General features: G+C 29.8%; 1 protein-coding gene across 7 annotated transcripts in view; it reads left to right on the forward strand.

Moving 5' to 3' along the window:
* Window positions 1-16,129, forward strand: part of LOC118191107 (uncharacterized) — a 182,533-nt gene that overhangs the window by 74,293 nt on the left and 92,111 nt on the right. For all 7 annotated transcript variants that reach the window (XM_085824887.1, XM_085824886.1, XM_085824885.1 and 4 more), the window contains exons 10-11: window positions 4,547-4,659; window positions 11,558-11,630. In XM_085824887.1, the coding sequence (XP_085681013.1) occupies window positions 4,547-4,659; window positions 11,558-11,630 (186 nt within the window). The remainder of the gene's footprint in view (window positions 1-4,546; window positions 4,660-11,557; window positions 11,631-16,129) is intronic.

Here is a 16,129-nt window from a genome sequence, read left to right on the forward strand (position 1 = left end):
ATATAAATTATTGTGTGTTAAGGCCCATTTCCACTACTGCGTACGAATGCGTTGCATCAATTGAAGACACGTCTATGTCATCTGTACAAGCGTTTCCACTGCCGCGTATCCGTAGATTATTTTTATTTTCCGCCTCTAGGTGTCACTGTAATATTTTGGCACCAAACAACCAGTTTGTGAGTTACGACACTGAACATCTGAATTTTGCCCGCGTAAGCGAGTATTGTTTGTTTTGGATTTGGTATGGATCCTGACATAAAACACAGAAAAGTTTTGTTTGCTAAATTCCATGTTATTGGAAATTTTTACTTCTGCTTATGAACTGCGAAAGTAAAGTACACTGTCAATTTTTAGATAAGTAATATTATAATGCATATTATGAACTTACTAGTTGCATAGAAGCTGAAGTAAATTTTAAAAATTTCTTTGTGTTTCTAGAAGCCTTAAATATTAATGAAATAATATGTATATTATTAAAACTAAAATGTACTGTTACTGAAAAAATAAACAAATAAATAAATAAAATAAAAAAGTTAAACGAATTAAAAAATAGTTGGTACTTTAAAAATACATAGCAACTGTAAAGAAAGGTTCACAATATTGACACAAAATTTCCTATGCCTGTATACCGCTGACCGCAGGGTCATAGCTGGATAATTTATTAGAAATCTCATTTGTTTTAAAATGCACAGTTATATTTTATGCATAATCCATAAAATATTATTTTTAATTTAAACATTTTTAATTCACATCTCTTTTTATAGAAGAAGTTATAAAAATAAGCTTTTTCTCTTTATATATGCACACATTAGGTAAAGAAAATAGAAATATTTAATTAATTCCTGTGCTTTGCTGGAGAGGACTGAATTTAACAGCAATTATTATAGTAATTTTTTGTTAAAAAATGTTTAGGGCATTAATACTGTCCCATGTTAATTGGTAATGAAAGTTTAGAGCAGTAAACATCCCAAAGTCTGAGCACAGGTATATACTTTCACATTAAAGTGAAGTGAAAAATATATATATATATACAGGGTTTCAAAAGAATAAATAGTAAAGTTAAATTTAAATAATTCTCTTGTGCCATTGCTGCAAGGAATGAAATTTGACTTTAGCAAACATTCTCCATTATTAAAAAGCATAAATGAAATTTAATGCAAACAAATAAATTGTTAATTATTACTGCGAACTAATCTACAATATAATTTAAATTCTGAGAGCATATGTAAATCAAGTGCAAGTATCAAAATCCATGAATAAAAATATAATTCCTACACTTGATTTACATATGCTCTCAGAATTTAAATGATATTGTAGATTAGTTGGCAGCAAGAATTAATCATTTATTTATTTGCATTAAATTTCATTTAAATTTAATTAACTTTAAATTTGGTTTATACGAGTAGAGAATGTTTGTTAAATTCAAATATATATGTACAGGGTATGCTTTAAATTTGTATTATATAATTTTCAAATTTTTTTGTGGTGAAAATGTAAGAGCATAAATAAAACATTATATTTAATGCATATAATAATAGAACTAAATTATAAAACATGAATATGGATCAAATTGGAACAAGAAGCTAAGGAAGTTGCAGACAGGGTGGAAAAAGCATATGGGATTCGAACTCGCGACCCCCCAAAGTTAAACCACGTTACCACCAGCTTTACCACTAAGCTATCATCACACGACTATGCTTTAAAAATTTGGCTTATGTGCATCATCAAGTAATTAAATTCTTAGTACTTAATTTTTTGGTCCTATTTCAGTGTGCTATCATCTAAAAAATACACCAGAGTTTGTTCTTCAGCTTCTAGGACATTTGTTACAAAAAATATTATCTTTAAAAGTGGCATTCCGATTGAAGTTAAATGGGGTGCTAAAAATATACTCCACGTGCTTACAAATATATATTACACGAAAAGGTATATTTATACACAGAGAAATACAAATTTAACACACTCTTTAATGCAGAGAAATATTTAAAAGGCTATCAAATTTAATTTATAAATAATGTTTTTAGTTTTTACCTGTTTCAAAAGAAAAAAGCTCTTTCAATGCCATATCTGATTTGCTACAGCAGTTTGATATAGTTAGAAATTCAGTTTCATTAAAGGTAAATGTGCATGCAGAACTAGGAAATAATTATCAGGACAAATCTTGCTATTTTATGGATTTGAAATTATATTTTTTGTGCCTGATTTTCTTGAACTGAATTTCTTGACCGCCTGATTACCGCGAACTAGTACTGTAGTTGCAGTTATCTTATTTTTCTTATCTTTTTTTAACTAAATTCAGCTGGTTGCTGTCTTTTTCAGTACGCAGATTTCTCGCTATAATGTTAATTCAGAAAGAAATATTTTTTAGCAAAACGTTCTTTGCCTAAGCCAGCATTCATTGCTACTTCTGCCGCCATAAATTTTTGGCGACAACACCTGATTGCTCCTTTTTTACCATGTGACCCCAACACATCTATCTGCACACATACGGATAGAAACTGATTGTTTTTGAACTCAATCTGTCACCGCACATCGACCAGATTGCAGATGTCAATCAAAGTGAATTAATTCACTCGCTGATTGGAGAAACGCATAGACACTGCAATGCATACGCAGCAGTGGAAACGGGCTTTTAGGCTTAAGTGTGAGAATGTATAGTTCTGTGTATAAGTAAATTACTCTTAAACTGTAGTTTCTAGAGATTTTTCTAAATGTCACTTGAAGTATTTTATAGTTACTCAGATACATTCCTCAAATATTTGATTTCTATTTTTCTTACTTTTCCTATGATTGTTCAGAAAATTATTTTTAAATATTTTAATGTGAGATTTAATTACCTTACTAATAGAGTTGAATTATAAAATAGTTTTTCTGCAAGTTATATTTGAATACTTTGTTGAATTAATTCAGACATATATCTGAGATTTGTGTTTCTGTGAGATACCTACTTAATAATTTGCTTTTGAAATTGTTTAACATTACTTCTTCATATAAAAGCTCTGTTTGTGACACTGCTGAAAGAGAAAAGGTAACATTGAGGAAAAAGTCCATTTAAAAAATAGCTCCTGTTATTAGTTTAGTTAATAGTTTAAGACAGAAGAAAATGCTCCAAATTCATCCATTTAAATTATGACAATAGAGATAATAATAAAATTTGTGTCTACTCCATGACAACCAGTGACATGAAGAAAAATGTCTTGGTACTTGATTGATTAGTATTCTTTTCAAAACCTGTCATATGGAAGAAAGTATACACCATTTTTGCAATTAAAGGATTTTGAACATATATTTGTGAAGTGGGCAGTACTTTATCTTACAAATTGAATTTTACGAACGATATCAATCATGATTCATTTGTGTATTTGGTGATCAAGTCATTCCCATAATCAGTGATGTAATTCTGGCTAATAGAATTACTCATGCAGAGAAAAATTAACATATCAAAAGAATACCATTATCAGGCTAAAAGGAGGCAATGTTCATATTTAAACATACCTGTTATTCCAGTCATGAACTGAAACATTTGTAGAACTGCCCCCCTCCCCCCCAAAAAAATCCATAATCTGTCTTATTCAATAGTGCAAATATTTTTTTTTTTTTTTTTTGAAGTCTCTAACCATGATTTATTCTTCTGAAGGCATGAATACCTTCCAGTATACATATGCTCTTGGTATACTGGAATTGCAGATGACATCATAATGTGAGGAGCAATTATTATTTATTTGTTGGCCGTTTCTGATTTTTACATTAGAAGCACTGCAGAGGCAACCTGTTAACAATTTGTGAGTCACAACAAATGTGATTTTTCTAGCATGATAATGTTCTGTCACATCTTTTTCTCATATCAGTACACATTTTAGGCCAGTGTCTTTTTCTCACAGCTAGCATACTCCATGGTCTTATTTACTAAGTATATCTCTGACTAAATTAAACTTCTTTCTACAGAAAATAGCAGTATCATAGTGGCATTGGCTGCATTATCAGAAAAGTATTTTAGAAAACCCTGCCTCAACATAAGAATGTAAATCCTGAATACTGTCAAAATCGAAAAGTTAATTACATGGAGATGGGTTCTCTCTTAATGAGAAGGTTAATGAGACTGTACCTGCAGTCCTAAAAAGGATGTAATAAATTAGTTTGTTTCATATTGCCATGAAATGTATAATTTGGTATGGTAGTCTGAAATTTGGGGAAAAAAAAGAAGTTCTGAAAAGTTATCTGCTTCTGAATAAGAGAATCAATTTTAAAACTCATCAGTAAATATTTAATAAAGTGTCTTACTAACTGAATTTTATAATCATGGCCTTAAAGTTTCACTGTTTTCTTGTTCCAGTTTACATCAGTGTGTTTATTGTCTTATTTTGTTTAGTGAATTAATGTTGAAGGCAATTAGCAAACTACTTTTGTCTGTCTAAAATGTTTTGTACATAATCTGTGCATTTATTTTTTTTTAAATAAAAAAGATCATCAGAATATTAAAAGTTTAACCATGTAAGTTTTTTCTATATAAATTATATACATTATCTTTTTTGTGATTTCTGTTTAGATAATTATGTTGTCAGTTCTGATGAAGAAAAAGCTGATAGTGGCCGTTCATTAAGAAAAAGGAGAGCTAGTGCAGCTAAAGGGAGTGAACCAGTTAAATCTCCAGCTGTGAAGGTATCATGCTCTTTCCATTAAACTGTTCTTAATTTTTTTAAGGGTTTTCTAGCTTACTTAAAGCACATGTAAATTTTAATGTATATAGTTTTTACAGGTACTATATTTCAAGCTATATTCTGGATCACCTTAATCTCAGTTTATCAGTGTTAACGTATAATTACCGTATATTTCTTAATATAAGCTGAGACTGTATTTTTTCATCAAAAATTTACCCAAAATTCAAAACCTGTCTACTAGTTGAAATGGGAGGAAAAAAAAATCTTGTAACATGAAAACATGTCGCCATGATGGTGAAAATGTTGCCAGAAATGTAAAATGAGTGCAATATTTTCCAATCAAATCGCTATAAAGTAAAATACCAGATACCAACGATGATAGTTTTAACTCTTGTGATCTCGTCCAAAGTTAGCACATTTATTCCATTCAATTGTTGTCTTGTATACGATCTTTGCTATTTGTACTAGTCTTATTTCCTGTACCATTTTATTTTTCGTCTGAAAGATGAGCAGGAAGAGAAATTCGTACATAGCAAGTTTCAGTCTACAGAAGATCACATTTGCTGAAAATTCTAACAACAGTAAGGCTGCTCAACATTTCTCTGGAAATGAAAAACAATTTCAAGAGTGGAAAAATTAAGGTGCAAATTTTGTCAACAAATTTTTCGTTTTGCTGATGCTGAAGCAAATCAGCATTATAAACAGTTTGAAAATAAAACAGCTCATTTTCATAAAATGGAAAAATTATGGATTTATGGAAAAATACGTACGTTTTTTGCTAGATCAGCAAATCCATATATACGCTGATCCTGATAATTTAACTTTAGAAAAAGTTTAAAAAATTCTCATACACAAAAATATACAGTACCTTCACTATTCTCATTATATATCTTATTGTTTTGATAAACACATCTTTAAAACCTTATTGTAAAGAGTTAGTCATTTATTAAACACCTTGAGTGATGCCTGTGTAAAAGACAATACTTCATATATTCACTAGTAGTGATGTCAGTTTTATAGCCATTATAAAAAATCTCTCTGAGCTACTGTCATTTATCAAACACCTTGATTGATGCCTTTGCAGCAACCCGATTTACAATATATTTCGCCTGACTTTTCCTTATTCTTAATATTTCTCGCGATTTTTATGGAAATTGGCTTAATACTTCGTTATATGAACCCCCCCAAAAAAGTGAATTTGGACGTCTGAAAGCAATTGAATTCTCTAGATTATATCCAAAACAAAACTTTGCGAATCAGATGAGAATTTCTGCTTTGTGAGTGAGAGCATACGTATCCAGAAACGTCGTTCTCCAGTTCTCCAATGGGCATCGAGCTCCACTGCGTGTCATCTGGCATGTATTAGCCAATGAGTACAAAGCAAGCTCAAGGTTGTTATTTGGATGTTCTTTCGTTATTTTGTTCATCTTGTCCTGAGTTGTGTGAGTACACGTGCCTTCGGGAAATAGTTTTAGAAATTATCATGTTTTATTATGTCTGCGAGAAAGGGTTAAATACTCGTGTATGTTTCAAAAATTGTACACTGTTGACTTTCCTTCCATTATTTTCTCAAGGAAATGTAATAAATTTGCGATGGGTACCATCTGTCGTTGCGATTTTTCAATTTCGCATGGTGGGAGGGCGGATGTTCTCAAACATGTGCGTACACAAAAACACAAGGACAACATGAGTTATTTTGAAAAAAAAAAAAAAAAAAAAAAAATTCTTAGGAAACAAAGAGCCAAAAAGTGATTAATGCAGAATGTTTGTTCTCTGCCTTTTTACAGGAGCATAGCCTGCCACTGAATGCATCGGATCACGCTGCAGCTTTATTTAGAAAAATGTTTCCCGATAGTGAAATCGCTAAGAAATGCTCAAGTGCAAGGACCAAAACATGTGCAATTGTTAAAGAAATGGGTTTCAAAAATAAATCTTCAGTTATTGATTGCATTAAAACAGCTCTGTTCTGCCTCTCTACGGATGGAAGCAATAATACCAATTCAAAACTGTATCCAATTGTTGTTTCTTTTTTTTTTTAATCCAGAATCTTCATTAATTGAGTGCAGTTTACTTTCTGTTCCCACTTTAGGAGGACATTCGACAGGCTTTAATATGGCACAGCTAATTATTAAAACTTTAAAAGAAAATGCAGTCCGTCTGGATAATTGCTTAGCACTTGGTGCTGATAATGCACCATTAATGGTAGGCTTGAAGACTGGCGTTGCAGGCATGTTAAGAAAGGAAAATTCAGATTTGCAGATTATGAGGTGCACCTGCCACCTTTTAAATTTAGCAGCTAAAAAGGGGGAAGCTTCTTTACCAATAAATGTGGATGAACACATTGTTGATATTTATTATTATCTTGAAAGGAGTTCTAAAAGGAAGGGAAAATTGAAACAGTTCCAACAGCTGCATAATACTGAAATGAGAAAAATTTTGAAATGTGTGTACACGCTGGTTGTCTTTAAAGAAATGCTTATCTAGAATCCTCGATCAATGGAACCCACTTCTTCCATTTTTTAAAGAAGAAGTAAATGCTTCAAGAGTTAAGATAAAAGGCTCTATTGAAAGTTATAAAATACCTAAAGTAAATGGAGGTGTAGTTACTACTTCCATTGCTAACAATAGGTTTGAGAAAAATAAAGTAATTTCTGCACCATTCAGCAATTGAACTGGCAGTTCTCAAAATAATACTGCAAAATATAAGCGTAAAGCTGATACAAATTTCTCTCAAAATAAAAAAAAAAAAAAAAATTTTTTTTTGCTCGACACACGAAACATTTTCCGATTATTGTAAGTTTATCTTGTAAAGAACGAGTATTTATGTTTTTTTCTCCAGACCTTAACAAAGCTTTTTGCTTTTTTTTACAATTTATTTTGCCATCATTCGATGTTCTTAACACAGTTCTACAAAGCAGAATTCCATTAATTCATGTTTTGCAATCAATGATTTATGATCTGTTTAAAGACATTTTATCAAAGTTTGTAAAACCAGTCTGTGTTTTGTCTTGTAATTCTATATGTGATGTGATTTATGGTGAAATAGAAAATCAGAAGAAAGATGAAGATTTGGTAATAGGAGCTGCAACTACAAAAGTAGTGGAAGAACTTTCAGAAGAAGACAAAAGTTTTATCTTCGTGTTAGAAGTTACTTCTGTCGAGTATGTGATTACATACTGCATAAATTTCCAGTTAATGATGAAGTGATTTTGCATGCTAAAGTTGTTGATGTTTCTGCTCTAGCAAATGCATCTTTTTCTGATATAAGGTACTTTTTGAACAGATTTCCTGTGTTACTTCACTTAGTCATGAAAGATGATGATATTGATGTTGCCACTGATATACTGCAGTCACAATTTTGCAGTTTACAATTAGAAAATTTGGATGAAGTCATAAAATCAGCTAGGATTGACACCCAGTGGAATTTAATTAGAAAACTGAAAGGTGCTGATGGAATTTTAAAATATAGTGAATTGTCTAGAATTATGTTGGCCATCTTGACAGTTTCCCATAGTAATGCAGAGTGTGAGAGGATTTTCAGTGTTGTTGCAAAAACAAGGACTAAATTTAGATCTAATATTAGTGGTGACACATTAGAAAAACTTTTATTATCGAAAGCAGGCCTACGTGGCAATTGCTATGAACAAAATTATGAAGCTTCTTTCTTAACGAAAGCAAAATCTGCCACTGTTCATAAAATTTGTGTGAAAACTGATTAAAGTGTCTTTTTTTTTTTTTTTTTTACGATGCAAGTAATGAAAATGTTTTTTTATGCGTAAGGTATTTTTGTGTTGCTTGCATTTAAGACTTAGTAACTATTTAAAATTAATTCATTATTGAAAATTATATTTTTATCGTTTAAAAAGTCTTTTTAACATTGTGAAAAATCTCCTGATTTTTTTAGTGTTATAGGTTGGCAAGTATGCCTTTGTATGCCTGTGTAAAAGACATCATTAGTAGAGATGTCAGTTTTAAAGCCAGTATAGGCTATCTCTATGAGCTGCTTCCCTAAAACCTACTTTCCATTCACGAAAAGAGCTTGTATTCTGCATGGTGGTGCAAACAAAATTTTTTTACAGTTAAAGATTGTATACAGGACAAAGAATTTTTTCACAGTTATCTGTAATTAAGTAAGCTGATGTAGAATGATTATATGATTTTCTGTCATTTTAAAACTTCAAGCAGGGAAAATTATTCCAATTCAAAATTTAATTAAGAAGGATTGTTACCTGTTCATATGGATTCTCAAAATAAATTTTCTGGAAGTGTCTTAGCTACCAGATTAGGTAGCAGCTGACCAAGACAGTATGAAAGACATTCAGTTTATCCTGCAGTAAATTTTTTTTTTTTTTTTTGATCTTCTGGCATGATGTAACTGTGGTATGTTTCAAGTTGCTGGTGCAGTAGTTCTCATCTTATGCACCCCTTTCAGCATTGCTAGAAAATTCGTCCGCCCTTTATAAAAGTTCATATATACATTTATATAGGCTTGGATTAATTTTTAATATGTTTTATAATTTAAACATTTTTAATGCATATTATAATTTTAAAAACAAAAAGTATAAAAAATGTTGATAAATACCAAAATGTAAATAAATGTAGCTTTTTACATTCATAAATTGAAATCAATTACTTAAGAGTTAAATAAAAGGCTGACTGCATTCTCCCTATACTAAAGCTATGAAATTCCTGCACTAGTCATAATACCTTTTTGAAAACTAGTAAAAATAGTAAAAAAAAAAAAAAAAAAAAAAAAAAAAAAAAAAAAAAAACATATTCAAAGTCCATTGAACTAACAAGTTTGCTGCTGGGTTCCTGGGTTGGCTGCCCAATCCCAATGTAAATTTCCTTTTTTTTTTTAAATTGACCAGAATATCTTGCTGTAATGATAATAAATCAAATAATATCAGATATTGTAACTGAGTGGAATCTAGGCGTAGCATGTGAATTTTCAGAGCAAATGAGGAATGTTCATCTGTGAAGTGACAAGCATTAAGAAAGCAAGTAGTTCATTGAACTGAGACGAGAACCTGATTGATTAGGCATAATGTGAGTTCTAAATGCAAGCATTTAGAGGAGGGTAGGGGAAAGGCTCTTTTCAGACCATACTTTTTTTAATGGGAAACTTTTTTTCTCAGATTGGATAATCAAATTTCTAATCCTTTTGAACTCAAATCTATGTCTGTGTGTGTATATATATATATACACATATAATAAGAATGAGAGTTAAGAAATTCATACAAAAATGGAGAAGAATAAAAAATGACAATTATTAAAATAAAGAAACAAAAATAAAGTAGTGCTACAAAACTGAAGGAACATCCTGGGTGGTCACCTACCCAAGTACTGACTACTTGAATTACAGCTTAATTTTAGAGTAAATTTACTAACTCAGCATTTCAGCTGTAAAATTTTAGGGAATAGTTGGACTCTCACTTTTCTCAATATTATTGTAAACTCTTATGAATATTTTTGCCATAAATTTGACTAGCAGGAAAATATTATATTCTTCATTAATTATTTTTATCTTCATTATTTATTATTATCATTTGATAGTGTGCCTTAATGAAAAATTTTGAAGTTGTTGAAGTTTACGTAAAGAACTTTTACAGAGATAACCCAAACAGTAAAAGCATAGATAATTATGAGATGCAACATGGTCTTATAAAAATTAATAATTTATGAGAAATAGCTAAAACATTGCTTTGAGCAGTGTAGAATAATAGTATTAGTTCAAAACTTAGGGATAAGGTTTTAATATGGGGCTACCATGTTAATTAATTATCAAGAATAATGTCAAAATACTTGACTTGCTTGGCCGGGGAAGCTTCTGTTTTGTCCATGTTGATCTCCATTTTCCATGTAGTGTGCCAGGATCAAAGTGCATGAATATGAAATTGTAAATATTGAATACCTGTGCTAACAGAAGGATTTTAGATAAGGATCACATTATCATCTGCATACATAGCTAGTGTTATGCATGTGACATATATCATTTGCATAAATATTGACCACGTTTGAAGTCAGTATCTGTACTTTTGTAGTCTGAGTCCTTTGAAGTCTGTCTAGAAGGAATTTCATATGCCTATATTAAAAAAAAAAAAAAAAAAAAGCCATATCAGTTTTTTAACACCAGAGGCAACATATATTTCCTAGAAGCATTCTTTCATAGAAAGACCACTGAAACCTGGTAATTCAGTTTGTGTTTGAATCTAGGTAAGAGGGCTGGCTGCTTATGTGTTTTCATAATTTTCCATATATATATCATAAATATGAGTCGGTTTCCATTAGAAAATGTTGCACAAAAACAATCCTTCTCTCTTAGACATCTCTTCCCCCCTTTATGTGCTTTACTGTTTTAATTAAACGATTCTAGAACTAATTTTAAACATAAATGCCCATATGCTGCAGTGTTACTCAGGGTTCAAAAATGCTGTTACTAGTACCATGTTGTGCATAGTTCAGCCAACCAAAAGAAAGGTCTAAGTTCTTAAAAGAGTAATGTGAATGATACTGAATTTCTTTTTGGGTCTCCAAAATCAGAATTATTAGAAATGTTGAGCATTTCATAAAGTTTCAGAAATTTGTCTGAATAAATCTTTGGCACAATAGCAATGAAAGTGTCAACTGCCTCACTTATGCCAGATGAAATTGGGGGAGGGGGGTAGGAGTAATTTTATTTCTATATAAAATTTTCACACTTACCAAATGAAATGGAAGTAATTTTATTACGCTACTAATCATGCAGTTGTCTTGCTGAAAAAAAACAATTTAATATGTAGCATCTGGTATATTTAATATGTAGCATTTGTTTTCACCAGTGGCAGTCAATGTGTGAAAGTTAATAAAGTAGTCGTTTATTGAAAAAATACTTAATTTATTAAAATTTTTTATTTTAGGCTAAAAATGTTACACTTACTAGAACAAAAACACCTTTAAGAAGTGTAAAAATCAAGCAGTTTGGTTCAAAAAGTAAGACTTCTCTTCTGATTGATTTTCCTATGAAAATATGAGTTTTTTTATGATTAACCAACATATTCTTTCTTCAATATTGTAAATTTAAGTGAAGTATTTAGTGAAGATTTTAAAATTTATATCTGTTGCAAAGTAATCCATAAATGTTGTTATATGATTAATTATATATTATTGCTTGTGTAATTTAATCACTGTTAATTAGTCACAGAAATTATTCCAATAAATCCAACAGAAAAAATGATAAAAATATGTATTTGCACATGCATATCCTTTGCTACATCATCAGGAAGAGGGAGCGATGTATGATATATACTTCAACCAGTTTCTAATCACGTTTTGGATTTCAATAAACACTTAAGTAATTTTGGAATACTTACTGGAATTAAATCTTATCATTAAGTAATTAAATAAGATTTAAAAAATTATTCTTTTGCATCTGTCTCAACATGATAGTACTACAGTAGTAACTAGAATAGTAACTACTACAAATAGGTAACTTGAAAAAGGAAAGATTAAGAAGAAAATTATACAACTATATATATATTAAATATTATAAATATATATATATATATAATATATATATAATATATAATAAATAATAATTAATATATATATATATATATATATATATATATATATATATATATTAATTATTATTTATTTATTAAATAGTATCATATTTAATATCTAAATATATATATATATATATATATATATATCTATATATGTATATATATATATATATATATATATGTATATATATAACACAAAAATATCTAATACTTCATTGTAGAAATCTTGCTGATTGAATTAATTTAATTTTAAGCAGTCAGTATCTACCTGTTCAAATAGATCTATTTTTTTTTACTAATATTGTATTTACTTATATATTTTTCCTTCTTATTTTACTAATTTTATTAAGAGTGCATAGTAATATTAGCATTGCCAATATCTAATAACATATCTTTGATTCTACTTGTATCTTGAATCTCGTCCACTCTTGTTGTCCACTGCTACACCCTAATCCTCAAATCATTTAATGCTGCTAAAATTGCTGTCTTTGTCCTCTGTAATAGCTTGTAAATCGTTGTCATCATCACTGTTGCCATCATTTTCATCATAACTCAGTCTGTCTTCCCATCTTTAGAACCATCATGAGCATTAGATATTCATGTTTTCTTGAAGCTTACCAATCAGAGCCCATATAATTCAAAGCCCTAAAATTCATAAATAAATCAATTAGTAAAATGAAACCAATTAATACATAAATAAATCCATTTAAAATTTTAGGGCATACCATTTGCTGAATGCCTTAAATAAGAAGAAAATTACTTGAAACTTAAAAAATTTTCAGAAGCTTAAGCTAAGCTAAGAGGAAAAATATACAAGTAAATATGGCACAGCAAAGTGCAAAACATTTAAATAATCAATTATTGAAATAATAAAGGCTGAGTATAAATTAAGGAAGAAAATTAGATAAATGTATAATTAAGAACTTTAAACAAATTATCTACAAAGTGATCATTACATGATCTGTATTTCTGATAAATATCCAAAGTTGTGTATAGCAAATTGAATTATGTTCAATGGTTAAAATTATTACTAATAATTGAAAATTAAATGATCTATTAATTTACAAAATACTAATTAAAATTTATAGAGTAAAAATAGAAAAGCTTTCTATAAATGGAAATCATCTTGCTGAATAAATTTACTGTTGTTATGGCTGTTTTTACTGTTTATATATATTTGCTAGTAATCTCTTCTACCCTATTTTCTAACAAATCCAATAATTGAATATACTGCAGTATGAAATGCATGTGAATAAGAGTGAGAAAATTAGAAGTATAAAATAAATCCGAATTTAAAGTTGTGTATACATTTTGAGACTAATGTAAGATTTGGCATCAAGTCTTTTTATCCACCCTAGTTACTGACCTTTGAGATAGGTAAAATAAAATTCTGCCTTAAATCATTTTCCATATTCAGTCCCTTTGGGATACATAAAATTGAGATATGTAAGATTTTGTCTCATTTCAAATTCCATACCCTAGATCCATATCCATACCTAAAAGCAAGGTATCGCCTAAGCTTGTTCATGTGTGGTTTAAATTAAAATGACCAACTAACATACCTGTTTAATGTTCAACCCTTGTTTTCAGTTGTTCTCTATGATCTGTATTGAATTTTTTTAATCTGTTAATATTGATGTTAACTTGTCCAGAATACTGATTGAACTAAACATTTTTTATTTTTGAATGTTGATTTAACTTGCACATGGAGACAACTAAAATTTTTTTTACTGTTCAGTGATCTCTTACAGACTATTTTTGATTACCTTCATTTTCATGTAATTGTAAACATTTGATCAACTGAATCCATCTATGCTATACACTTTTTTTTTCTCTTCACCTTTCTTCTTAACATATTTGGCACTTTTCCATTTGGCTAACACAAATCTCACCAAGCAGACTTTATTGGCGACAACAACACACAGTATACACATAAAAAATGTTAACAAATGTTAATTCTAAGAATTTTTTATTTTGAAGGCATAAACATTTTAATATCATTTAAAATTTTGTAAAAAGACAACAAATAAAGGCAATAAATTTGTAAAAAGACATTAATTTAAGAATTTACTATAATCTCATGATTCAACATCCTGATTCACTGGTTCATATCACATGGCCCCAAGCGATCTCATCTCATGTAAACTACGTTACAAAAATCTAATTCTCTCAGTAATTATCTACATTAATTTCAAGTTAAATCTTATGGAATACAAGTTGAAATGCAAGAATTATTTCAATTCGTACGAATAGCTTACTCAGAAATTATGTAAAACCGCAGTGCTTTACTTCGCTAAAGCATTCTCATTAGAATTGATGAGTTTAATCCTTGAGTTCGTTTTTTCTATATTTTCGCCTTCGGATGAGCGGTGTGATTGCATCCTAATTGACTTAATTACCGTGAGGGGCCTTAGGGCATAAACCTGAACTATGTGGTAAAAACTCTATGTAATTGTATGCCAGTATTGAAAGAAGCAATCAATCCAACAAGAAATGGCTATTTGTTTTGAAAATGAGGCATAAAAGGTTACCAGCGAGGATATTCCGTTTGGCATTGGTTGTACCATTTTTGGCAACTTTATCGCCTGTGCCGGCAAAATGGAATATTACCATATATTTCTTTCTCTTCACCTTTCTAAATCATTTTCTGCAAGATGCTTTTGTCACTGTTAATATGGGAAATAATAACTCAAATGAACAATAACTAAAATAAGCAACTCATGACTCAAAGCTTATTTATTTCATAATATCTTAAAACTAACATATAAACAGTTTGCAGAATACAAATTGTAAAAATGATGGTCTGCTATGTTTTTATTTCATAATTTTTTGTTAATTTATTGCTTGTGCTTTAATTATGACATTCTGTTATTTTTCTTTGTTACATAATTTTCTCTTAATTTATTGCTTGTGCTTTAATAGTGACTAAAAAATTTCATTATTAAATGGATATAGAATCATCTGAACATAAAAGTGTTAATTTACCGTGCTGTCAATAAATACTTTTTTGCGAACGTTATTTCTTTTCCTATTTGGTTGATATATATGATTACGGAAAGCCTTGAAGGTTATATCCCTAAGGGAAAGGGATGCCTTCGTGGAGGACTTTCTAAGGGAAACTGGCTCGTATACACATTACACATGGGGGAAACTATGAAAATGCCCATGCAGCCAACCTGTTCATTCAGGAGGATTCGACTGAACTACCAGTGTTCAGCAACTTTACCACTTGGCTGCTGGTGCTCTTAATTACCAATTCCCATTTATGTATTATGCTGATTTTTATAGACACTGTAATAACAAGTAACATTATAAAATATGAAAAACAGAGCAAAGTTAAGGTCTTAAATTATTCAGTTTCTTATTTTATATACAAAATTTATATAATTATACAACATTTGGATTTTATAACTGCAGTTAGCTTTGTTGCATTAACATAATTTTGTATTAATATTTTGATTAATAAAATGAAATAAATAATAATAAAATGAAACTTATTTAATTTTCACTAAAGATTAAAAATTAGTTTTTACGCAAAGTATGCCATGGCTTGTGGGTACCCAAGAACACAATAATGGGAAATGAAACAACCATACAGTGTTCTTTATTATCCACAAGAGGAGTTTTTCCCCTGCCAAAGGCTTATTGTGTCCTACTTTTGGTAATCTTTCATTTATATTGTGGAAAATAAAATACTGAATCTAGAAATATCCTTTTAACATGAGAGGGCTATCAGATGAAGAAGGGTGCCTTCGTGGTGGATGATCAGCAAGAACATGGCTCATATTCACATTAATCTTGCGATAAACCACAAAAACTGCCATGCAGCCAGCCTGTTTGCCAGAACTGGAGCTAAATCAAGCTATTATTCTGTCTTACTTTGTTAATAATCTTATCCATGCTGGCCAAAATAATTTAATATTT

The sequence above is a fragment of the Stegodyphus dumicola genome, chromosome 10, assembly GCF_044657685.1.
Source record: "Stegodyphus dumicola isolate Sdum_Otavi_A_Nest chromosome 10, ASM4465768v1".
Taxonomy (NCBI): domain Eukaryota; kingdom Metazoa; phylum Arthropoda; class Arachnida; order Araneae; family Eresidae; genus Stegodyphus; species Stegodyphus dumicola.